At 33.0% G+C, this 27,363-nt stretch overlaps 1 protein-coding gene across 2 annotated transcripts; it reads right to left on the bottom strand.

The window, feature by feature from the left end:
- Positions 1 to 1,820: 1,820 nt before the first annotated feature.
- LOC133181017 (protein FAM53A-like) lies at positions 1,821 to 27,164 on the bottom strand. Of its 2 annotated transcripts, none has more exons than XM_061315546.1 (5): positions 27,144 to 27,164; positions 10,595 to 10,888; positions 8,583 to 8,643; positions 4,189 to 4,904; positions 1,821 to 3,966 (listed from the first exon to the last, which is right to left on the bottom strand). In XM_061315546.1, exons 2-5 carry the CDS (start codon positions 10,733 to 10,735, stop codon positions 3,664 to 3,666), a joined length of 1,221 nt encoding a protein of 406 aa, XP_061171530.1. In that variant the 5' UTR covers positions 10,736 to 10,888; positions 27,144 to 27,164; the 3' UTR covers positions 1,821 to 3,663. The 2 variants fall into 2 exon arrangements, with proteins under 2 accessions (XP_061171530.1, XP_061171529.1); XM_061315545.1 differs by lacking the exon at positions 27,144 to 27,164 and adding an exon at positions 14,625 to 14,790.
- Positions 27,165 to 27,363: the final 199 nt, after the last annotated feature.

Raw genomic sequence — 27,363 nt, forward strand, 5'->3', positions numbered from 1 at the left:
AATTATAATTTAATCCTGAATTACAATCTACAGGAACAAAAGGAAGTTAATACACCTCCAGTGACTGGTGTTTGAATGTGATTCATTTGTTCAAAGATCTGTAATTTGGTTCTTATATAATACATACACTACACATTTTCACTCTATCTAGACAAACATTTCCCAATACTTTGATTAATCTGCACTAGCAACTGCTTACAAGGTAAACATAAATAATTGAACTGATCTTTAATATACACAATTCCTGATTCAAGTAGTAGTCCACAGTGTATACTGTTATCCTTGTGTTAAGTGTGCAGATATTTGACATTTCTCCATAGGCAGGACCAGGTTGACCTATTATGACAAAAATTATACCTTTGAAATGACTGAATACCTTTGAATAGTGAAGCAGCATCTAGTAACCATAATAACTTAACAGGTTCATTGAAGCTTTTATATGCATTATGAGTCTGTTTTTCAGATTCATGAAGTAAAGTTAGAATGACGTCTTTTCTTGCAATTATTAAGTTTTTTTACAACAAGGTTTCAGTGATCCACAGAATACCTAGTACTATAAATGATAGAATACCGTAATTCATTTTCTTCAATTTTGCCAACCCAAAGATCTCTTCATAATTTCATTTTCCAAACCTTGCGTCAAAGTGTTCTCAGTTTAAGGACAGATGATACAAACAAAAATATGGATGCCTGGATAGGTATATATTTTTGGACATATTTTAGTTGTAAATGATGTGAATAGAAAATTTCCAACATATTAAGAAAATTCTAAAATTTCTATGATGTTCAAAATTCTACCTTTCTGCAACCATCCTTATCAATCTATACAACTTTTCATCATTTTAAACCCTATTATTATGAAATTTTAAAAAAATATTAAAATCTATGTGGTTAAACCTATTCATTTTACAAATTTACTTATTTAAACACGACTCAATTAAGTTGTTATTTTCAGAATTTTTGATAAAAGTTTGTTTCATCTGCCCTTAAGTTACAATTATTTTCATTAGACCTTGATTTAAGAAAGTTCAAGGTAAAAAATTTGGTGCACCTCAACTTCATTTCATATATTTCCATGCTCCACTTTTGAAGTCCCAAATTATGGTATGGGTGCTCTTTAGGTTGAACCAAAGATTTTCTGATTGCCTATAGCTGTCATCATCTGTGTCCATTCGACTTCTCCTCCAGAACTGGGCAAATTTCAACCAACTTTCCACAAAGCATCCTTGGGTAAACAGGATTCAAGTTTGTTCAAATGAAGTACAACCCCTCTTAAAAGAGGGAGATAATCAAGAAAGGCAAAAATATGGCCTGGTAGGGTAGGGTCAAAATAGGTCATGTATTAAAGTTTTTTCATTGTTTCTAAAATCTTCTTAAAAAAAAAACCAGCAGGACCATAATCAGTGACATTATATGCAAGCATCCTCAGGTAAATTCTAAACTTGTTCAATTAAATGGCAGTGGGGTGTGTGTGGGGGGGGGGGGGGAGTAGGGCCACATTTAGGGGGTCAAATAGCTCTCTTTTTTGGAATAAGTGATTGGTACAACTCTTCAATTGAACTAAACCAGCATGATACAAATGTAAGCTTAAATCAATAGATTTAATTCACTATTAATGGAAAGAAATGTCCAAAAAAAAATTGAGAAACCTCTGATAAACATCTGTGTATATGTAAATTGAAATTTCCACAATGAAATGTAAACATACCTCCCATTCTTTATATTACTTTCAATGGGACATGCACCCCTATAGGGCAGAATCTGCACTAGAATTGAATTGACAGGCTTAATGACCAACTGTTTGATTCAGAACACAAAAACAGAATAAATTTTCATTTATTTAACCACATAATTTTAACAATGCCATGATTTTAATCAAAATGTCTCTCTCTCTAATTATGACACACAGTAACACACTTCAGCATCTGTATAGTGACTGGCAAAGTCAATATACAGCTTTGTTCTGTCTCTACATGACTATCCAGTGTACAATATGTAGATGAATTAAAAAACAAACCTTACTCAAAGCAAGGGAAATGCTACAGCAATAAATTTGACGCCACTGTACTTGGCTAATTTTGACACAATTATCCCTGAATGTTTCTGTCAATAAAATCAATCACTTATTCCTGTTTTTGTGTGCTTTCCTTATTGATCCCATCTAGTTAATTAGGTCTAAATATACAAATAACATTTTTGGATTTCATTATCTCTTTCAGTGCATTATATGTATTCTATTTTTCATCAATTCTTTCCTTTTCTGTCATTCAATAATTTGGGTTCTGATCAAAATATACTGTACACCCAGACTAGTTTCTATAATTAAAGTGACAATATATGTCCTTTTTAAGTAATTTTCCTTTGAAAAAAAGAGATAAAAAACAAATTGTACCACCAACTGTAAAAATGTATTGATATGAAAGAATGAATATGCCATTTCTTCATCAGACATTGAATAATAGACTCCATAAATTGATATGCCATTAATTTCACCATTTTCTCAATGATGTGTAACAAAATATCAAAAAAGTTAAATATGAATGAATTGTTAACTTCATGGTGTGTTGATAAGGGGGAAAAATTACAAGATCTAGCTACTTTAGTTAAAAATCCAAGAAAATTACATTTTGTTTTCTATCTAGCTTCAATATATGCAACAACTTTTGAATTCAGAGTAATATGCATATTTTTGTATTGGTTCATGGCTTTCAAGACAGGAAATTAAGCAAAGTTTAATCTAATTATGCAAAATTCAAGCAGCATCTATCCATAAGTCTAAATCTTATACCTAATCAAAAGAAAGGTACCATTACAAAACCATTTGTCCAGTTTTTTAGCAGTAAGTCAGAACATTGACTTTAAATAATCACCAAGTGGATTTCAACACTTGCATCTTGTAGATATTATTAAAAATGAAGGACTAAAGTTGACATTAAATGCCAATATATATTAAATACATAATAAAAAGTAATAAATAGGAATGAGACAGGCTTATTTGTTGGGTTCAATTCTACAGGTTGCATTATATAAGACATTTTACAGTTCATCAAAATTTGTCCAATGAATTGCTCTTCATTGCAGTTAATTTAATACAAATGCACTATAAGTCTATAATGGACCCACACAGAATACAAATTTTAGTTAACTCGATCTTTTCTTTTGTTATTAGAATGCAGTGTTTGAAATGATGAAAAGATGTAATATTGTTTGTTACTGGAATGTTGCCAACATCTACATGTAATTTCTCATATGTCCAAACTGTTTGAGAAAGTATTCATAAATGCAACAAATTTGATGTCACTGAGGTATATATATACATAAATTTCTCTCATTTAATGATAATCTAAAGGATTTACTAGTAATACATTTTCACTTTACTGTAGTGATGTCCACACTGAAAAAAATGAACCTTCATGTACAAGTAGATTATTAAAGTTAATTGAAAATGCAATGTTATACAAATTGCAATATTATTTTTTAAATCACTTGGACGGAAACATTTTGTACAGAAAAAAGAAAAAAAGATGTAATTAGTTCTCCCCATGTGTAAAATTCAAAACACTATAGTTTATACAATTACAAAAAAAAAAAAAAATTAAAGGTAAATTTAAAATTTCTGATTTCAAAGGGAAAAAGAAAACAGAGCTAAGGGACAGACAACAGTTAATTTGTCTCAATTTGTTCTAAATCTAAGTCCTCCTGAAGAGTGAAGATTTCCTCCACTTCATCTGAGTCACCCAGAAGCTGGACAGGTCCATCCTCCTCTTCCAGGTCATTGGGGTCATGATCCAGGAACTCAGCACTGCTTGTTCTCCCTTGCTCCATCTCTGTGATAGGACTTGTACTGGACTCCATGGCTCGACTTAGAGGGACATCTTTGTCCAGAGGAGAACTGGCAATAGGCATGAGACTCATGACAGACTCCAGCTCCTCATGGAATCGTGATACCCGTGATACTCTCCCCTTCTACAATCAAGAATGATTAGCATGTGTTAAAACTAAATATGTACACTGAATGCCTGTTCAAAACATTTCTAAAATCAGAAACAAATTTTATCAGTACCGATACTAATATGCAAACAAAAAAAAAAACAAAATTCAAATAACATAGTCTATATAAGTATTCAACTTGGAAATTCCTTAAGCAGACTGTGATATTCTAATGAGAATGGGTAAAAGAACACAAACCTCTGTCATTTTCAGGAAGTTCAGTGCCGGTCTCTGGTCATGGTCTCTTCGTCGTTTGACTCCATACTTTCTATCATGCAGTACAGAGGGCTGTGAACGACATCGAGGAATTCTGTGTCGGTGCGGCGATGACTGAACTGACCCAATAAATACAGGAACACTGGGAGTTGACCCTGCTGAAGAGCTTGATGAGATTTGGTCCTCATATGAAAGACTACGGTTGTCAAAAGCATGAAGCCTTTGGTATGAAATGTCATGACGACCCGAACATGTGGAAGTGGATGAAGGGCGGGGAATGGGTGATTCAGGTGGGGTGAAAATATCAGGTGGTATATGTAATCCTTGACCTCCTCCCGGCTCATAATGAAAATTTGTGGGAGCTATACTAATAAAATCTGAAGTCTGTTGGGTGAGGTCACTGCACTTCGAAGGATTTAAGTAACAAGGATTTGTGGGGTGTTGTCTGTCACTGGATATCACAGCTACTGGCCTCCAGACTTGTGTCTCCTGAGGTTGCCATCTTTGTGGACACATTTTATCTGCAGGTACAGATAGTGAACGACAGTGTCTCTTTGAGGGTGGATCCACTTGGCAGTTGGCATTTTTGTCACACACTGACTGCTCCCTATAGTTTTCTGGGTAACCCTCAAAAGGAGAGCCACTCATTACATTGTCTCTTTCATTAGGGTTCAGCTGTACTGTAAACACCTTTTTGTCTGCAAAAGAAAACAAAGATATCCAAAGATTATGAAGCTCACCTCAATGGATGTTATCTATAAGAAAAACAAAGTCTCAAACCAAATAAATGTTCTGGTAATTTGCATCTCTAGATACAGCATTCTGAGGTCTGGGTAGGACTTACAGTAACTTGGGTATGTACCTATCAGTAATCAAGACAATATTCAATCATCAATCAAGATTAGATAAAAGCATCTGAAGTAAATCTGGCAGTGTGCATCCTTAGATGCATCATTTCATGTACGTATGGTCCAGGTATGGCAAATAGTTACTTGAAAAAGGACCTGCTCCAAAAACTTTTAACTTGTTCACCTATACAAAAAATGTAGGTCAGATCCAGCATCCAAGGCAAGTCTGGTAGAGTTCATCCCTAAATGCATCATCCATGAAAGTTTAGTCACCATAGGGCTTATAATTACTTGGGAATGAGACCTACTCCAAAACCTTTTACCTATTCATTCATCTGGAAAATGTACGTCAGATCCGGCATCCGAAGCAAGTCTGGTAGTATGCATCTGTAGATGCATCATCCATGCAAATTCGGTCCAGGTAGGGCATATAGTTACTCAGGAATGAGACATGCTCTTAAAACTTTAACCAGCCCCAAAATCAGCCAGGCTGAAAATGCAGCATCTGAAATCTGACTGGTACACTGTGAAACATGCTACAAATACTTCAAAAGAAAACTGCTCCAAAAAATTTAACCTGGGATGTCAACTGTATAGCAAAAGCTCCCCCTGACTTTGTCAAGGTAAGCTAAAAATTATCATCTTTATCTATAATTAATTATTTAAATCAAGAAAATAAAATTTTAATAGAGTCCACATCCTTCACATTTAGAATTTTATGAACCTTGCTGTCCTTTTGTTGTAACAGGATAACCATATATATGACTTCTTACCATACAACGGTCATCACACAAAAACTTGAATTCATATATAAATTTAAATCATATCTTTTCAATGATTTTATTCAACTAAATAGACTTAACTTTTTATCACTATAGTGCCATTTTACTGATAAGAGAAATCAAATAGATCCAGCAATTACTAGGAAACTAATTAAAAAAAGAAGATTTTTCCCATTCTATCTGCATGCCTTTAATGACCAATATATTGATGATGATCTTTGCTCCATCCATGAACTCGTGTTATGTGAACTTGTAGACAATATAACATTTACATGTAATTGAATCTGTTTTGTCTAGCAGTGAATCTAAGAACATTAGACTGGTAACATGAGTGTCTTAATTCTTTGCTATATCCGGGGTATTACCATGTCTGGCAGATTAATTCATAAACTACTTTTACATAATTTAATATGTCGTGTATTTCTTATAAACCCCTTTGGTTTAGCTGACATTTACTGATTTCATCATGTTTGATTCAAGATATATTCAATATAAAAGCATAACCATGTCAGAAAACGGCATTTATGTTTTCTCTTTAAACGACAACAAATGGAAGTGATACTAACTAGGACAATCCAATATAGTCAAGAAATGAATTTTTTGTTAAAAAATACTAATTTATTAAACTTTTATTCGGGCACATTGCATTTTTTGAAAATGTCTCCAATACAGGTACATAACTAGAATTGTGTTCACAGGACATGAGTGCTGACCAGGGTTGTAATATGAAAATTATTGTTTGAAATATTGTTTGAAACTGAGCTAAATGCAAAGTGTGACAGAAGGACAGGCAGAAGGACAGAGTGATGGAAGACAGTCATGACAATCACTATATGCCCCAGCCATATTCATATCGGGGCATAAAAAAGTTCTATCAATGCAAAACTTAAATCTACTTTAAGCTCTTCAACCTTGATGAACTCTTTAAAGTACCAGTTATACATGTTCATTGAATTCTGTTTGTGCAACTCATTTTAAATTTCCTTTAATTTAAAGTGAATTTGTACAACATATTAAAAAAAATGTCTCAACACTGCACTTATACACTGGGATATATGTTACTATGCACCTAAATTAGTCACTAGAGCTGGGGTCAAGATCACATTTATATTTTTTTCCCCTACCATTTAATGTTTCATTAAAATTAATCTGTGTATAAAACCATATAAAATATCCCTTTGCAGAATTCAGAAAAATGTGCTAAAAGAAGAATATAGAAATGTGAAATTAACATCATGATGAAGGTGCAAGACAATAAATTCTGTTATCATGCAGACAAGATATATTTTTGTATGAATCTGAACAAAGACATTCCAATCTACTAAACTTGATGCAAAATAAAGATATTTGCTATGACCATAAATTCAATATCATTTAACATGATGTATTTCAATATCTATGTAGTTGTATTAAAGAATGTAGTACTTAAAGAATTTTTTGCAGTATATTTTTGAAAAAGTTAATGAAAATTGTGTACCAAATCTGGATGGAAGGAATACCAAAGACCTGATATGATAAATGCCCCAGGTAATATGTATTATTCAGGGCATTAAAAATATGATCGTGCATTTAATACTTCAATATATTTTTTAAAAAACTTCAGTGCTATCATAAATCTAAAACATGTATACTTATAGTATATTTATATAAACATGCAGTTGAACTTCGGTATCTCGAACATGGATATCTCGAATAGGATATGTTGAGGTGATTGAGAAGTCCTAACCACGTATTTCTTAAGTATTTTACCCTCAATATCTCGAACCCTCAGATATCTCAGTTTTATCTTGGTCCCATCGAGTTCAAGATAATAAGGTTTGACTGTATTTATAATATGTATCTGTATATGGTGTGCTTATATATTGATATTACATATATATACAGTGTTCACAATTAATTTTTAATACCTCTTTCATATTTTGTAATCAGATACATCTGGTGTAAAATTCCAGCACAATCTTTTGCATTTTTAACACCTAGCTTGTGAAATATGCAGTAGGCCAATGGGTCATACTACACTTCGGAGTCAAATTCTCTTTCAGATATATAAACTTTCACATATAAAGCACTTCTCAATTTGTTTTTTTAAATTTTCAAATTCAAGTTTATTAGGAAGCTTTTAAATATTATTTTGGCTTTCCTACCCAAGTAGTTTAATTTAGACACCACCACTTTTAAATTATCCCATATTTCAAAATGTGTTCTTTATAATCTTCCTCTGCATTGGGCAAAGGTGACTCTTAATTAGAAAATAAAAATATGGCCTGTACCAGTAACTGTAGTTTAAATTAATCCACTAATTCTGAACAGAAGTCAGATTTATGAAAAATCTACAGATGTACAGAGACAGACAAAACTTCTATTAGATTAACTTAACCCCTAATTAGACTCAGGTGGGCTAAAAGTTTAATACAGTCGAACCTTCTTATCTCAAACTTCAAGGGACCAAGAATATACTTCGAGATATCCAGGGTAAAATACTTATGAAATAAGCACTTGAGACTTCAAAATCACTTCGACATATCCATGATATTCAAGATATCCGTGTTCGAGATACCGAAGTTCAACTGTATTCCATTGAACAAAAGGAACTACAAACACATCAATAGCATAGGAGTCCATTATATGATGTGCTCTAGCAATGGTGTGAAACATGTAATGATGGTATAATAACCTGGACATAGAAATGTATGATTAATATGATCTGTCAAGTGAAACATCATACACATATTATGATTAGCATTACCTGCCCCTGCCAGCCTGGCTTCAGCATTGCGACTTAGTCTAAAACCTTCCCCAGGACGGATCTGTAAAGAAAGGAACACCTTCAAAAATGTCATTAACATCTTCTATACATATATATATTTTTTCTTTATTTATCTAATATTACTTGCAATTTTACCAAAGAGAGAAATCAATACATCTTATTTAGAAGAGAAAATTTATTACCACATCTGAATCAAAACTCAATTTAAAATCGAAGGGCACATAACACAAATGCTCAAAGAAACATTAATAAAACTGAAATGTCAGAATATATATATATCTTTAGCCTGTGCCAACACCTTAGTTATTCAATCATATGCAACACTAATTTTCTTTTTCAGGTGAAAGATTCAAGGCCAATTTTTATTGACAGAAAGAGAGGTTATGTGTTTACTAAAAAAAAAAAAATCAATATCTTTTACTGCATTTGAGTATATACCATATTTGCCCCAATAACCATCCATGTCTCTATAATAAAAGCACGAGGCTCTGTTTTCAGTATGAAAATCTCAAGTTCACCAGAGTACAATTTAATCTTAAAATATTTTTTCATTCATTTCATTCAATGTGTTTTAATGTATGACATGAAATCTTATTTCAGATACATCATATATTAATACTAAAGAGCTGATATGAAAAAAAAATATCCTCTTTTCTGATGTGGCAACTATGGTTCTGAACAGTCTGGGTCCTAGTTAGGGCAAATGCTGCACACATACATCATGATATTAGTATCTAAGGGTCCTAATAGACTAAGCACTGGTGTAATATATATGTATAACTTCTTTATATTATATTTTAAATTAACATGTTGATTTATCTTCAGAATATATCAGATGTTTTAAAAAGGTACCCCATCCCCCTCCCCCTTCCCTACAAACCTTTCATTCTACTCTACGAGAATAATTTTGTCTAGAACACTCGTTTCCCTAGAATATAATTTTTTTTTCATGAGTTTGGGGTGAAAATTGACAGAATATCAAAGGTCAGCATAAAGACAATGCATTTAAGTAAATATTCCAATGAGTACCTTTCCTTAAAATATTCTAGGTGTAGGAGCAATTTAAATTTTATGTTCAAGAGAAGATCATTAAGACACACAAAGAGAAGATTGTCTTTACATTATGTGTAAGATAACTATCGGTACATGCTCTCTTTGTAACATGAGTTCTCACCTGAATGCCTTTATGATACGGAAAATAAATTGTAGCGCCATAGAACTGAAATAATCTTTATCTATATTAAGTATTTTTGTCATTGATAAGTATATATAACCACTGAAATATGAAACTGGCATTCAGGTACAGTTTTCCCTCTCAAAAAGACTAATATAATAAACAATAAGACACCCTAAAGAAAAACAATATAACTGTCCTACGTGAAGTGGAATTCAAAATAATGATTGGAAGAACACCATTGTCACAAGTGATAATATCTTTTAATATATACACGATTGCAAACTGAGATATAGCAAGACAAGCATGTGTCAGAAGTGGGAGCAAAGAGGTGGACATTGTATGATTACCTTTGCAATGTTCAAGCTCTTTAAAAGGAACCTCAAAGGTCTTTTTATTCAAAGGCTTCTTTATATTAAAATGATACGAACAGATCTCTTTATTATGCTAAACAAGTTAAAACATTTAGATGGTAGATATTCATTTTTATGGGTCAAAACTCATGTTAAGTAAATATCTTCCTCTTGGTTCAGTTAGTACTGCATGTGTTGCTATACACACGTTTTCAACTATTCCCATGTATGTTGAAGCTTATCGACAAAAAAAATATACAATCAGATATCTGAAGAAATATACTGAAGTATCCCAATGTCATTCTGGAGATGGTACGTACATTCCAAGTGTATTCAAGGGATATATGCATTTTTTCAGATAAAAATAGATTGAATCTGAAGAAAAATCCATTTCAAGTTTATTTTAATACATAAAATACTTCACTTTACTCTACAGGCAGGAAAAAGTAAATTTTGATACTTACAAACTTTATTTGTGATGAATTTTGATTGTTTGATTCTTCCAATGACTGCTCACGAAACTTCTTAGCCAGAATATCCATGGTCAAGACTGAACTGCCTTCGACAGCCTGGGGGAACAATTCTCGTGCCACAAATGATGACATTGCTCCCAAGGGAAAAAAAATCACAAGTTATCACAGAGATGCTTAGGTACAATCAAATTCATCGTGGTCAGGACATGTAATCTTTGAGTGCCACTACACTAGCGCACAGGAGATAGTCCTCCATAATTCATAGTATTTTTTCCCCAATCACACCTGAAATAATAAAACAATCATGTTCAATAATACAGTGGTTCACCAGGATAATTGTTTTTGCCGGTCAATGTTGGAATCACAGCCCTTGGTTCCAGCACAAAAATACTTCCTGGCCTCAGCAACTAGCAGAGGGATGAGAAAAATCAATGTGCCCTGACTGTTTTATTGCTACGATCAGATTACAGGCTCTTTTTTCTCTGTGTAGTCTGAAAACTTGTACTGCTATCGGGTACCTGCAATACCTTCAAAATGACCGGATCCACAAAAATTCTCCTCTAATCCAACACACTTCATTGATTTCCATGTGTCGAATCAACAATTATGGCCTCTAGCCAAGTATGCACAAAAAATTCAACGACAGATTTCCATATACCAGTAACATTAAGTCTTGGTGAAGTGGTTTAATTGACTTCAATTACCAATCGAAGGCTATAAATCTAGAAATATATATCACATCTATTCACTTAATCAAATGGCTTGTACCTCACATTTCAGTTCAAAATGCCTTTCAATATAAACCCAGGTATTTTTAAGTACTACAAACAACCAGTTGTAGGGCCTGTTTTTTACTACTCGATAATTTCTCAGCACAAGCGTTTCACACAGGGCAATGTGCCAGACCTTTTAAAATCATTAGATACGAGTGTGGTCACAAAAAGACAACATTCGACCTAGTGTACACAATGTGCGAGCATACGTCATGAAACAAAATCAGTCATTTACTGCAATACACAAGGTCACATGGTCTGTTTGTACAGACCCCTTAAAGCCCTTAATACAGATTAAAGAATTACAAACTTCTTACTCCATAAAGATTAAATAAATTATGCTATTATTGGGATATAAAATTACATGTCTTACTTCACTTACCTCTTAAACAAGCACACTTTGTCATACAATTATGGTTTAATATAATGATTTCAAAACTTTAATATTTTTTTAAGGACAAATGTGCAAACATCTTAATATATGTACTCTACATCTGTACATGGTTAAACCATTATCTCACAATGTAAACAATTAGAAGACCCCTCAAGGGATGGACAAATTTTAAGAACACCTAGTACTTGTGAAAATAACACTTAATTCTGAGAAGAAAAGCAATGCCATAGGGGGTAGTGTTTCAACAGGGTTTTAAGTTATTACATCATTAGGTGGCCTAACACACAAAAAAGATTTCAAAAGTAATGTTATCTTTAAATCTTTATTCCATCCAAAACAACATTTATTCAAAGTACAAGAAATTCTAGAGAATGGAAATTCACAGTTCTGTATAACTGATATGAAATAAAATTGATTTCTTCAAACTGTTAAAGCAACCTTAAAAAAAAATCACTTATCAAGCTTTAAGGTGGTTGACAGATTGGTTGTGGTCATTAAATAGCTTTTACTCATCCTGTGTGAGGAAAGGCAAGAGAGGGTATTGTTTCGAATTATTGATGTTTTAAGAACTCTGCAAATACTGTTCAAAGTTTGGCAAATATGCTGACATCAAAAATGATGGTGATAAAGCACTTCACAATGATAAGGAGTTTCTTTTCCCAAACTTTGACAGAACCATATGATAAAATGGTCATTGTAATGTTGCAGTGAATGCCTTGATGATTGTGAAGTGAATGCAATGTTTACTACCATTAGGTTTGGGAAAGTAAAAAAGAAGAGTTACAACCCTCATCCTAAAAATGATGAAAGGACTTTTTTTTTTAAAATCAAAAAATTAAATTAGGTAAAAAAAAAAATAATAGTCTTGTTTCCTGCTACATACCAACCCTATTTTTTGCACCCAAACCTAAAAGTTTTTTTTTTTAGTTTTGGAAAAAGAAATCAGGAATTTCCAGAATTTCATTGTTCTGTCACCGTAATCGGTTTCCATGTTAACACAAAACAAGCATTTCATGAAATTCTATGTATTAAATATGGACTTTTATAAAATACCACTTGAATTGTGCATCAAAAGACATGAAATTTAATTTTAAACATGTTTAATTTGATCTTGTATTAGTTCATATCCAAAGAATGCCATTGGAAAAAAATAAAATAAAATTCCTACCTACCTACCCTGTTTTTTCAGGCTTGTAGCAGGAAACAAGACTATTATTTTTATTTTTTTTTTGGCCTTACATAGCTAGGTTAGGTGGTGAGAAGAGTTTTGCTACATGCAAAAGATGTAACTCCTCAATAAGACAATCTTCATTTTTTCATGAACAAAGAAAGAGCAATAAATAAAATCATACTCAAGCAGCTGCTCTCCAATACCTTCTTCCTCAAAGGTTTTTTTTTAGTTTTCATACATCCAATACTCATATTTTTTGATGATGTAAAAAAAAAAGAAAAAAAAAGAAAGCAAAACTGATTACAAACTGATAACATTATTAAAAATATCTCACTTTCAGGTTTATATATAAATTATATTTATAATATATATAATACTTTCAAATACACATCACTTTTGGCATTTCAAATTTCTGCAAACTGGTTCAATTTTATTCATTGTTGTAAACCTAGATATAAAACATATTATAAAAAGCTAGAGCATCTAAAAAATTTAAGCTGGATTTTCTCTTCCATATCATATTTTTTCAATAATTATAATTTCAATAAAAAAAACAGAATCAATAAAAAAAAATTTCATATTATTCTGAAAATTTAGCAAAGTAAATTTAAAGCCCTTCCCAGATGCAAAATATGCTGAACAATGAAATAATCAGCAATCTTTCTGTAGGTATATATGAAATGCTAAAAAAAAATAATTATATTTTACATTGCAAATATCATTTGGACATTACAATTTTTAGGGGCTGGGGTGGGGTGAGGTGAGGGGTCGCCCACCCCCTCCCAATGCAGAATAATCAAAAGTACAACATAATCAATGCTTACTTCGATTGCACTACATTCCAGTATTCAGTATGTTATCAGATATTGGGTACAAATTCACCTGTTTGGAGTATATAATTTAGCTAAACTTGTACCATGGTTCATATCAATTCTTGCCAAGGTCAGATTTTAATTCAACTTTCAGAATCTTTATCATGTTTAAGTGATATAAAGAATCAATGATCAATCATGTTTTAATTTCCTTTTATAGAAATGGCAAAATAAAGGTTGCTGTGCAAATATGTCTACATTTGATTATAATGCACTAAATACAAATGTTAAAGAGATATCTGACAATTTCTTCCACCTTTAGATATAAAAACCAATTAGAATTTAAATATTACACATATTCCTAACATTTTACTTCATTGGAAAGTCAATAATTCTCTCATTTATTTCAGAAAAGAAAGCGTCTACCCCTGAATTAAGTATTTTTATATATGTATTATCACAAAGTACCAATTAATATTACAGCTGACGACTAAGGCAATGGTTCATTTCACCATGGATAGATTTTGATATGCCAAGTTATACAAAGTTGACATAATATTCTATAGATCCCTAAATCCAATCTAAAATACACGGAGCAGTGGCAATGTAAATATTTTAATTTAATATTACTAAATAAACTGGCCTACTTTTTCTTCCCTCAGGCTCTATAGATTGCAAGTGATTGAACGCCACAGAATGACACTCGTGTTGATATAAAATTTATTATAATCTACAAAACATCTCAGCTTTAGTTTTATATATATATACATGTATATATTACTTATAGCTAAATATCTTTCAAATGAGCAAATGTCATATTCCCCTGTTTCTCTCTAACTTCTAATTATCATCTGATCACCCACCCACTTACTTTGGACTGCTAGCTGAGGGAGAACCACCAATGTCCTGTTGTATTGCTTTCACTGTTGAGTCATCAGCATTATTTCCCAAAAGAGCTGCTTCAAGCACTAATGTAATATTATTTCCAAAATGGAGGGGAAATAGACCTCGCTAATATTTGTACTGCAGGAAGAGAGATCTGGATGGCGTCCAAAATGCAAACAATGAGGATCCACATATATACAATTAGAGGGCTACCCTCTTATTAAAGGTCATTTATTTCCAATCTTTCACAAAAGCACAAGCTCTAAAGATATTTAAATATGTCAAAACCAAACAGCCTACTTGATTGAATATGTCAACTGAAGTTTGTACATAAGAAAAGCATTTCGTACAAACAGTTTGCTCAGAGTGATCTTCTGAAAGCTTTCACTTTTAATTTATCATATTTTCTACAGAACAGCTATAAAAGCCCTCCTACACACTTCAGAAATTCACTCTGCACATTCTTATGCATATATAATCTCCTTTGAAAATGTAATCAGTGGCTTGAGTCTGAAGTAATTAAAAAATTCAATGGAAAAACATAACCTTCCAATCTTAATCTCTTTTTAACTCAATAGGCAATGTACACAAATTCAGGCAAGCCTATCCAAAAAATATCTATACCCTGGTTACTTGCTTCACAATATTATCCCATTTCTGGAATCCTGTATATAAAGAATTTAAAATGTTACTATACACTGATACATTTATTTCCTAATTGAATTGTAAACACATAAGAAACAGGTGTTAAATCAACCTGTTAAGGTATGAAATATTTGTATAAAGGAAGGATGCAATTCATTCTATGCAACATATATGCCATGACACTTATACAAATTAAATGTATCTTACCGAGAGTCAATTTCCTATTTGTCTTTGATACCACCATGTATTTCATTACCATGATTTTTTTTTATCAGTAATAAAAGTAATAAAAAATAACCTTGAACCACCCCCCTCCCCGGGAAACATGAACCCCTCTTAAAAATTGTAAGGAGAGTCATCTATCTGAAGAAAACTGACTTAAAAAAGTGTCTTCTTTTACACACGTAGAAGGGGGACCTCTCAAACCCCCAAATAGCATTTTCAGATTTTTATTTTTTTTTTTAAACACAAAAAAGTTCTGAGTCTCACATTTGATACAGCTGATGTGACCCCCCCCCCCCCCTGAAAAAATCCTGGATCTGCCCCTGACATTACATGTATATATACATGTTTGAAGCTTCCACCAACAAAAATTGGTTGTTTGTTAATAAGCATTAATAAAAGAACTTCCCCCTTTAGTACTTGTGAATGCATTAGCTGGCTTTATATTAAGAGATGAATATGTGTTCACCGTTGTTTGAAAACACCCCAAAAATGAAGTTATAAATGCTTGCTTTCTGAATCTCTTACATAAGTGATGGTGGTAGACATGTATTTGGCCTACTTCAAAATTCATCCCTTATTTTATAAGGTTTTGTATTTAATCCCCATGACTCATTTCAGAATGCGCCTTTCAGTTCTTCAACTGTCATAAACACTCAGCACATTCTTCATTGCCTTAATCTACAAGATGTTATTGAATAAACAATCAGAAACACTGAAATTCCTACATGCTTATATGCACCATATTTAGAAGTGTAAATAGCTGATAAACCAAACACATTGTCCTCTACTTATCATACTTTTCAATTTTCATGCATACATTCATACCCTGAAAGGAAATTTCAAAGCAAGTTTATAAAATATACTTCAGATCTTGAAATAAAATATATAGTTCATTTATTCAGTTTTACAAAACATCAGCTATACAACTTTCTACCCCTCAATAATCAAAAAATCCTCTTTTCAACACAATTTTCCAAAAGTTTAAGTTGTCACATAATTCTAGTTTGATACTCCATTATCCAAATCATGACTCTGACATCACTTAGAGGCATTATTTAGGTCAAATACATGTATTCTCTATTACATCAAGAAAACATGTTAACTGGATTTAACACCTGCCAAGGGCAAGACACAACAACTTGATAGTGTAGAAAGAAATCACAGCATTAATTACCCATTGTTACAATCAGTACACTAACACTTTTTGAAGGAATGAAAAATATATATGTAACATGGAAGCATCTTATAATAAAAAATGCAATTGAGAACATAAAATGTAATTTTGATCCCGTTACACTAATTACATTTAGAACTTTGGGTGAAAAAAATATGTATTGCAGTTTCTCATTGATTATCATCATGGAACTTGGTAATGTCAGTATGCTGTGGTGCAGTGCTAGCTGTCATCGTATCAATATTAAAACTGGGTTACAAAATGTATTAAACTGCATCATTTTTACAAATTCTTCCAAAATAAGGATACAAAATTAATGGTCATAGGGTAAACTGATCGCAAGTCGAACGCCTATCTATATTCACCGACAGTGTTGACAACAGGGTACATTATGCGTGTCATAAACCCAGAGATGTATCGAAATGTGTGCCTAAGGCGTCATTTTAGCGTGTTGTTTACTGTGGCAACTGAATGAAACAATTGTTATTAAAGGAAAAAGCCCGAGATACAAAATAGATCGTAAGTCGAACACATTCGACCATAAGTCGAACGGCTAGATATGAAGTCGAACGCCATTTATTCCGAGTCGCATGAATTACATAATTGTTAATAGGAACTGCTTTTCATGACATTAACATAATATATTATTATTTTTAAAAATAGACAAACTTCTGAAAAGATTTTGTTTGATCTCGTCTTTTTCTTTTATACTAATAGATAGATTTTGATTCATACCAAACATTTTGACATGATTTTCATTTCATTTATTTTAATATCAAGGAAGATTGTGAAACGTTGTTGGTAATACGGGAAATAATTTTAAATTAAAGGAGGAAAGTAATACATGTAATGTAGAATTCAGTCAACATTATCAATTTGCAAAATTTTTCATTGATCCTCCACCTTTTCTGTTGATTTTATCTTATTTCTCTCTGTATTCAGTTCCCCCCCCCCCCCCCCCAGTTTTATATGCTTTTTCTCTTTTTTTTTCATCCTCCGTTGAACATGTTTGAAGCCCAATTTGAAGTTATGGCAAAAGAGAAAAAAAAAGTTTTGCTTTTTTTTTTCTTTTTTTTTTTTGACATCGATCACTGTTTGTTATCTTCATTTTTTGCACCTAGAAGTCTTTTCTAAGGTAGCATTTCGTCAATTTATGTGGTCAGGACTCAATTTATTGTTTGAAGTTTCACAACTTTCTATGATAGGACTAATTTTCTTAAAGTTCGATTACTTTATTCAACGCAAAATAGTTTCAATCTAAACAATCTTGCCATGAAACAAATTCAATTTGACATATTTTAAAATCAGAAGACATAAAACGATTTACAAAATTGCATAAAAATTTGATGTTGAATATTTATTTCTTCAGAAATTTTTAAATCTTTCATGCGGATTTTAAAACCATTCAAATTATCTCTATAAGCTTTCGTTTTTTTCCTTTAATCAAATGTTAATCCTCTGTTACGGCCCCTATTTTCCTGAGATCTCAACAAATCTTTTTTTTTCTGGAACTGGCGCAAACATACTTGCAGCATCGTTGTTTTTTTTTTAAAGGGGGGGGGGGAGCGAAAAAAGATTCAAGACAACGTACCTGAAAAAGATGAAGATAGGGAACGGAATCGATCTCAAGAAAATCTACAGACAATACAAATCTGTGAAAAGGATACAAAACACGAACCCCCGGAAATTCCAGAGGTGGGATCAGGTGCCTAGGAGAAGTAAGTTGACCAGTCACACCCGCCATCAGTCTTCGAAATAACCCGGGATCTAGTCCGATGCCCGGGACCTGGTAAAATTGCGGGCGGGCATGTAAAAAATGAAGATTCACATGTCCGCTGGGCATGTGTAATGTTTTCTCCATTATAGACTGACTTTTATGTAAAAATATTTTACACAGTGGATTGCAATCTATACTTTCATTTCTGATATTAAAGTATGTACGGTATTTTATTCCATGACAACTCCTTTTCCCTTTCTGTTTCTAATTGGCATTTCTTGATTTTTTGTGTGTGAAAATTTGAATATTAGTTTAGTAAAATACCCGGTAAATAAAATCAAAAGAAATTACATTTACGTCAGAAGTTATCGTTACCCCCCCCCCCCCCCCCCCTTTTTCAACGTTCAATTGTTCAATACTCGTTTATTAAATTCAGATTTCTTCAAAAATAGCAATGATTACCACATTTTGGTAGATTTATTATTCATTGTAGATTCACTGACCTTTTTTAACAGCCCTGTTTATACATGTATTTAATGTACCAAATAAATATGCCGTCAGTAGTCAAGTAAATAGGTGAAATTTATTTTTTATTACCTAATGTAACAATATCATGAAAACACACAAGTATATATACTAAATAAGTTGACCAAAGAAGTGCATACACATTTTGAAATCAATTTCACAGGTGTCATATGCAAAGAAGCGTAACTAACTAATCCCTGTCGTCTTTCTACTGTTGTTGAAATGCACGAGATAATCATGCCACATTGTGTACACACTGTGTACACAAACTGTAATTACACTGTAGGATTTTCACATGGAATCCAAATTCAGTATGTTAAAAACTGCATGCAGGTTTTTCCTTAATGATAAACTACTACATTTCAAAATTTTCGGTAATGCATTACAGCAATAAAAAGTATATGTTCTTGACCACCCGAAAGAATATTTTTCACTCATCGAAATTTTTGGTTGTTGGTCCATTCTTGTATAAACAATGGTTCATACACTGTAAAGACAGCATTTTTTTTAATTTCATGAAGTTAAATTTTGAGTAAGGCATGTAAACTTGGTAAAAGTAGTAGATGAGATGCCCGACGGGCATGCGTTGAAAAAAAAATTGTTGTGAAGACTGCGCCATGAGCCAGCAAAAACCAAGAAGTAATTATCCAATCTTGAAAATTTTATGCGGTTGGGGGGGGGGGTTCCAACTGTTTCAACAATAAGCTTTTTGGCTACATAAAACGGGGCGATTTTACCGTGCTGCAAAAAATTAGGAGAGGGGTTGCAGCTAGACTTTTCAATGAACATTTTCAAACTAAATTGACAGTAAAATATTATGTTCGAAAATATACTTCGTGCTTGCGGAGCGTCAGATCTTCTTAATTAAATATTCATCTTTGTTTGTCTTTTCACAGTCTTGGTAAATGGATAAAGCATTATGAACCCACCAGTAACATGTATTGGGCTCTGGAGAGCACTGAAAACATTGGCAGGTGCAGACCCAGGTTTTTTTTTCCAGAGAGAGGGGAGGGGGGACTACATTAAAAAAAAAATCCAACTCACAAATTTGTTGATAAAAAGAAAAGAAAACTCCTTTCCCCAGCATGAGGATTTTTGCACAAAGTTTAAAACTTGATTTTAGACGTAATTGCCAAAATAGATAGCCTACATCTAAATTTGCTATATTACGACTAGATGTTTACAGTTAAAATGATCAAGTAAATTGTGGTCTGAATCATGGAATAATTAAAGTACTGGTGGCACAGGTTTGTTTGTTTGTTCGTTTGTTTGTTTGTTTGTTTTTTTTTTTGTTTGTTTTTTTTAATGGAAAGAGTTGATTCATTTTCTTCTATAATAATGTATTTTTTATAAATCTTATAAAGCTTTTATTCTCTCTTGTGTAAATTGCGGTATTTTATAGTTGTTTCTAGTGTCGAACACTGATCGACTTGCGATCTTTTTCGGTGTTCGACTCCATATCTTTTTTCGATATTAATTCAATGAGCTTTGGTTAATTACTTTGCGAATTATGTATCCAAAACCATATAAAAACAGCTTTTAAAAATATTGATTGGTATAAATCTGTCTTTTAAAGTATTGATTAGCTTATTTGGTAAATGTTTGGAGCTTTGAAACAACATGGATAATTCATTTACGACAGAAAATTTGGAGAAATCACCTTCAAATTTCCCGGCACCTAGAACTACTGACAGAAGAGTTCGACTTAGAAAAGATAACTCTAATTAATTAAATGGATAAAAAAGAAGACAGATAATCAAGAGTTGCCTACCATTTATTGTTTATCAAAAGGTGTAGGTGAGGTTTAAAATGCGTTCGACTCGCGGTCATGTTCGACTTTCGATCAGTTTACCCTATAGTATTCAGTTTTTAGCCGGGCTTTGCTGAAAGCAAAGTCCTGGCTGTAGGCATCGTGATCGACTGCCTTACTATAAATAGCACATGTTCAGAAAAGTAAACAAAAAGCCTAACAGCATCAAAGCAGACGCTTCCGATAAACAAAATAGTCACATTGAAAGACGATACTTAAACAAATATATTTTACATCTCAATCTACGGAATTGTTAATTGATCAATATTTTTGTTTCAGAATTAAATTGTATTTACTTTATTAGGGTAATCGTGATATAACAATTTGTGCACATACGCTACTGAATGCAGATTGTAAGCGAACTATTTTCAATAAGCGCGGGCTTTTCGACAGGTTGCCTATATTTCATATCGTTTTCGTCGATGTTAAGTGAGTGGTTATATTCTCTGTTTTGTCTTTCAGCAAATAAATAGATAAGTAAATTGGAGTTTAAAGAATTAATTAATGTGCGATATGCCTGAATTAGGTCGCCTGGCAATTGTACATGGTGTATCTGGTGTATCTAGTCGGCGATAAAAGGACTGTTTGTTTGAAACTTTAAGAATATCTCTAAAAATATGTGCATTTCTTTAATTATGAATTACATAAATTATTAAACCAATATGAATATATTTTTTTAAAATTAATTCTAATTAAAATATATCTAAAGAAAAATCAGCAAACCATATGGTTCAACAATCTTTTAAAAAAAAGTTTGGCAATTGACAGACAAACATTTTTTGTAAAAAATTAATTGTTTTCTTAAAAGTTAAAATAAGTGACCTTAAATGTTTAAATTAGTGACATTAAATAAAACAAATGACTTATATATTCTCCTCACTAGCCATATGTTATTGGTAGAATTAAAAAAAATTGTATGACATTTATTGTTCGTTTACTGATATTATAGTACATTGTATAATTAGTCTGAATTTACATCCGTGAAGCATGTATAAACAGTAAGCTCACTGACAATGTCGTGATATCTGTAATTGTTTTTTAAAGATCAGTATAGCATTAAGGTGTCTTGAATGGCAAGAAATTTAATGTAATAATGAATTTTAAAAACATCGGTGGTCATTTATCAGATGTAATTTGGTACGATACCGTGTTAATTCCTGCTGATATTTTCAGGGTTGATCTTGTGAAAACGGCTTAACAGGAGACAATTTATTAAATTTTTCCTTTCAAAATAATTGCAAAAAGATGATGATTTTATGATTATATTAACGGCATAAAATAACAGCGAACACCGACTACTTGCAGCAAACAAGTGCGCCGCCATTACGAATTCGTAAAACAAAGAGACAGTTACAGATACTCGTAATTTTCTGAAAAAAAAATGTGTAGGAGGTCAGTCGGGTATAACCGGAAACAAACAATTTTTTTTTAGCCTAATGATATATGTATGTAAAAATCTTACAGTTGTAATACTAGTAATGCTGTAATATTTTCAATATATTACTACTCAAATAAAAAAGTTAAAATTTGAATGCGTTTAAAGAAAAGGGTTTGAAAATACGGTATTACTTCGATAACCCTGAATGCAATTAAAATAACTTTCTCCTTTCTAATAAATAATTTCGAACAAAAATCTTTATGATGGTTAAGATCTTGTGTTTGTTTGTTTGTATGTTGTTTAACGTCCTCTCGAGAATTTTTTCACTCATATGGAGACACTACCACTTGCCGGTGGAGAGCTCCAAATTTTGTCCTATACTCGGCACTTACGGCCATTGAGCAGTGAGGGATCTTTTTCGTGCAAGCACCTATTGCGACACGGGGCCTCGGTTTATACGGTCTCAACGGAAGGACCGGTCTCCACGTCCCACAGTGGGATTCGAACCCGCAACATAAGGATTAACTCCTTACTTCGCGACTTTAGAGCAGACGCTCTTACCACTGCGCCACGCGAGCTACTAAGATCTTGTGTAAAGGTGATGTAAATGAAGTTCAAAACTATTTGTTTTCTTTCATAATATGAAATAAACAATGCGATTCCATTTGGTTAATATTTTAATTTAATAGTATTAATTTAAATGACTGGGATAAAGATTTATATTCTGTGAAGCATGGAATATAAATAAATAAAAATGTAAACTTTAAGATAGAAATTTCATGTGAATATGTTTATGTATAATATATAAATTATTTATACCCATTTAACAATCAATTTAGCGTCGAAAAAAAATTTTATGCTTACAAATTCAGATCAAATTTTTAGTGAAAAGTCAATGGTATGTTTTGAATGTGAAAATTTTGTTCGAGACTTCTCACCTTGGATTCATCTCGGATGTGCTCCCAAAGCGCTTTACAGTATATTGAGCGTGCGCGCGCATTCCAAAAAAAAAGTCTTAAAACACATGCAAGCTGTCAAGGGTGCTGGGAAATAAAAATCGTTTATGTTAATATATAATTAAAAGAAAACAACATATAAAAATGTTCATTAGTCTTTATCTAAGTACAACACATTATAATTTTTCAGAAAAAGTTGGTTAGTCTTTGCTTCAAAACTTCCTGTTCAGAATGAAGAGCCATCTATGTACGAGCCATAACGACCTGAATACATGATCATGATTTTCTCAGGCAATGACCATTATGGCCGAACCTGGAACTAGAACTCTAGAGACTCATATTCATGTCATAAAGATTAGGTAATTGTAATTTTCGTGCAGCTGGTTTCCTAGAGGACCAAAAATAAAGAATATTTCTTTTCTGATTAATACAGGCATGTAGTATCATTATCAGAAAAAAGGAGAATTGTCCAAACCTGAAAATCATATTCCGTTGGAGAAGGAGTAGGGGTGGGCTACAACTTACTTTCACATTTCGAATTTCATTAATTCATTACCAAATTGCCGTACTTTTAATATGCTACAATAAAATGATGGTACAATCTAATTAAAATTAGATTATCCATTTTGCTTTTAGTAAATCTGTTCGTCGCTCGTGATAAATACCTGGTTTATATTACGAAGAGTGAGATGAAGGTTCCAATTTAAATTTGATTGCGAAGAGTCAATCAACCTAATAATTCAATGTACATTGTCCATAGTAAAAGTTTATGTTTGAAAAATGGTGACACCCCTAGCTCCTCCAATACTATATATGTGCCTGTATGAATCAGCAAAACCACTCAAAGTGCACTGTTACCATGCATAACCATTGTGAGCTTAATGTTTAGAAAGGTATAAATGTATTTTCATTAAAAATATCACCAAGTCCTATCCTGGGGTCTTAACGTTGGGTTCTGGAACGTAAATTATTGGTAGATGGGTTATTGTTAATCATAATCATACAAACTCTACCTGTTAAATATCAATGGTCAGAAAGAAAGATTTTCAAATATGTACTTATTTAGGATTAGACAATACACTCGAACATATTAAAGCCCGGACCGTTGACGGTAGCTCAGTCGGTAGAGCGCTCGCTCCGTGATCGGGAGGTCGTGAGTTCGAATCTCGGCCGCGACAGACCTAAGTCGATAAAAAATAGGTAGCAACTGTTCCTTCGCCATGCGCTCGGCACTTTGAAGTGAAAGTTGCGGGTCCTTCGGATGAGACCCTAAAAACCGAGGCCCCGTGTCACGGCAGGCGTTGGCACGATAAAGATCCCTCACTGCTCAATGGCCCTGAGTGCCGAGTAAAGGTCAAAATTTGAAGCCCTTCACCGGTATATGGTGACGTCTCTATATGAGTGAAAGATTCTCGAATGGGACGTAAAACAACATACAATCAATCAATCAATATTAAAGCCCGGCTTTCAGTACTTTCAGTACTTTGATTTGTTATTGTTTTTACTTAACCTTGTTGAAAATGAGAAAATAAAAATTGTACAAGAATTAGGGTTTATCTGAACATGTACATTGAACAATTTCAATAATTAAACCAAAAGATATTACAACACAAACCAAAAAAAAAAAAAAAAAAGAGGCTATAGTTGACTCACTAGACTGTCACAGACTTTAAATCAATATTAGAGGTCCATGTGCACTAAGTGAATTAATGTAAAACTGCAAAACAAAAGAGAAAATTCAGGATATTTTTATGCCCCCGGATCGAAAGATCCCGGGGGTATATTGTTTTTGTCCTGTCTGTCTGTTTGTCTGTTTGTTTGTCTGTTTGTCTGTTTGTCTGTCTGTCTGTTGTCAGCTTTAACCTTGCCCATAACTTTTGATTGGTTGGAGCTATGACTTTCATATTTCACATGTGTATTCCTTGTGACAAGACCTTTCTTTGGGTACCATCATATTTGACCTTTTGACCTTGACCTTGGAGTTTGACCCACTTTTGCAAAATTTTATGAGACTTTAACCTTGGCCATAACTTCTGAACAGTTGGAGCTTGGGGTTTCAAACTTCACATGTGTATTCTTTGTGACAAGGCCTTCTTTTGGATACCAACCACTTTGACCTTTTGACCTTGACCTTGGACTTTGACCTACTTTTGAAAAACTTTAACCTTGGCCATAACTTTTGAACAGTTGGTGCTTAGGGTTTCAAACTTCACATGTGTATTCCTTGTGACAAGACCTTCCTCTGGATATCAACCACTTTGACCCTTTTGACCTTGACCTAGGAGTTTGACCTATTTTTGAAAAACTTTAACCTTGGCCATAACTTTTGAATGGTTGGAGCTAGGGCTTTCATACTTCACATATGTAATCCTTTTGACAAGACCTTCCTTTGAATACCAACGACTTTGACCTTTTGACCTTGACCTAGGTGTTTGACCTACTTTTGAAAAACTTTAACCTTGGCCATAACTTTTGAATGATTGATGCTAGGGCTTTCATACTCCACATATGTAATCCTTGTAATAAGACCTTCCTTTGGATACCAACCACTTTGACCCTTTGACCTTGACCTAGGAGTTTGACCTACTTTTGAAAAACTTTAACCTTGGCCATAACTTTTGAATGGTTGGTGCTAGGGCTTTCATACTTCACATGTGTAATCCTTCTGACGAGATCTTCCTTTGGATACCAACCACTTTGACCTTGACCTTGACGTTTGACTTTTATTTAAAAAACTTTAACCTTCACCATAACTTTTGAACAGTTGTATCTAGGTCTTTCAAATTTCACAGGTGTTTTCCTCGAGACAAGATCTTTCTTTGGGTATCAACATTTTTTATCTTTTGGCCTGGATTTTGACTTGCATTTGAGAAACTTTAACCTTCGACATAAGCTGCCATACGGGGGCATCAGTGTTTCACAAACACATCTTGTTTTTATCTTAAAACTATGAAAAATGATTTGATACTCAAAAAATGTATTAGTATCATATGGAACCAAATTAAATAGGTGATACATCAATATCATATCCAACACTGCTAGCTCTGTTGAGGTGAATTACAATTTTTTTTTTGGGGGGGGGGGGGGGGCTTGACCCTTCCCTTCTTTTAATTGACAAAATGTTGTCTGCTTACTCATCACTTGTCAAACTTTTCTGGAGGAAGTTTTTTTTTTTTTGATCAGACTCCCATAATCAAATTTCTTGATCAACCCCTGATATGAAGATACTAGTATGCGCATGATGTCAGTGTTTGTGTGCAAGGAAAACTTGTTCACACAAATGTTTTGTTTATGAATAACTATCATCTATCGATCAATCTTTTTACATTGACTACACATATCTTTTTCTGTGACATGAATCTCTAATTAGATCTATCATTTGGAACACCCAATGGCAGTCCTGTGGCAGTTCAGGCATATTTCTTAAAATCATATGGGGATGAAAAACCTGACAGCCTAGCTGATCATACATGCAATTAACTGATGAAATGTTTTACTCAAATGTTCATTCTGGATTATCTATATATTAGGGTTGCAAAATATTATCCATATTCTGGTATATTGTGATTCGTTGATAAAAAATATCATATTGCCATACTTTTTCTGAGTACCGATATACCTGCAAAATGCTTGCATGGGCTTGGTATTTCTGAAGTAAAATACGAAATTACATCATATAGTAGAAAACTATCATAATGTATGAAACAAGTGCCTGTGGTACCAGTATACTTTCCCTTAAATCATCTCACTTACATATAGGGTATGTGAAGCATGTTACATGTTGAGCATGCAAATTTTACAGCTTTGACCTAATTAGAACAGTCCATGATATAACAAAAGTAAACATCAAATTATTCAAAAGTCATTTTTTTTAACAAATAATGCTAATCATCACACGAATTTTATGACACCTGAGATACAACGCTGCAGGGTCTCGATTGCAACATTGGCACACAGCTGACCTACTGACTGACACAACGACGACTAAAGGAGGTAGATTTTCTACAAGGCTAGTCAACGTCTTGAATACATCTAAAATCAAGCCTGAGTAAAGTGAATCATTTAAAAAACGTACCCTGGCCAGCTCCAGTCTTCACGATCACTCAAACACCGAGACAGAGTTCATGCACTTTCTTTTTCTGCTGCACCAACGTAACTTCCGGTGTTTATGTTGGGCATATAGCAATCGTGGCTTGACATTAAAATTGTGTAGGCCTCCTTTAAAATATGGAATGGATAAATTTCCGTGGAGCGGGCAGGGGCAGATCCTAAGGAATTTGGTTTAGGGGCTGATT

The sequence above is a fragment of the Saccostrea echinata genome, unplaced genomic scaffold, assembly GCF_033153115.1.
Source record: "Saccostrea echinata isolate AGI-Se365-2 ecotype Australia unplaced genomic scaffold, CSIRO_AGI_Sech_v1 ptg000008l, whole genome shotgun sequence".
Lineage (NCBI taxonomy): Eukaryota > Metazoa > Mollusca > Bivalvia > Ostreida > Ostreidae > Saccostrea > Saccostrea echinata.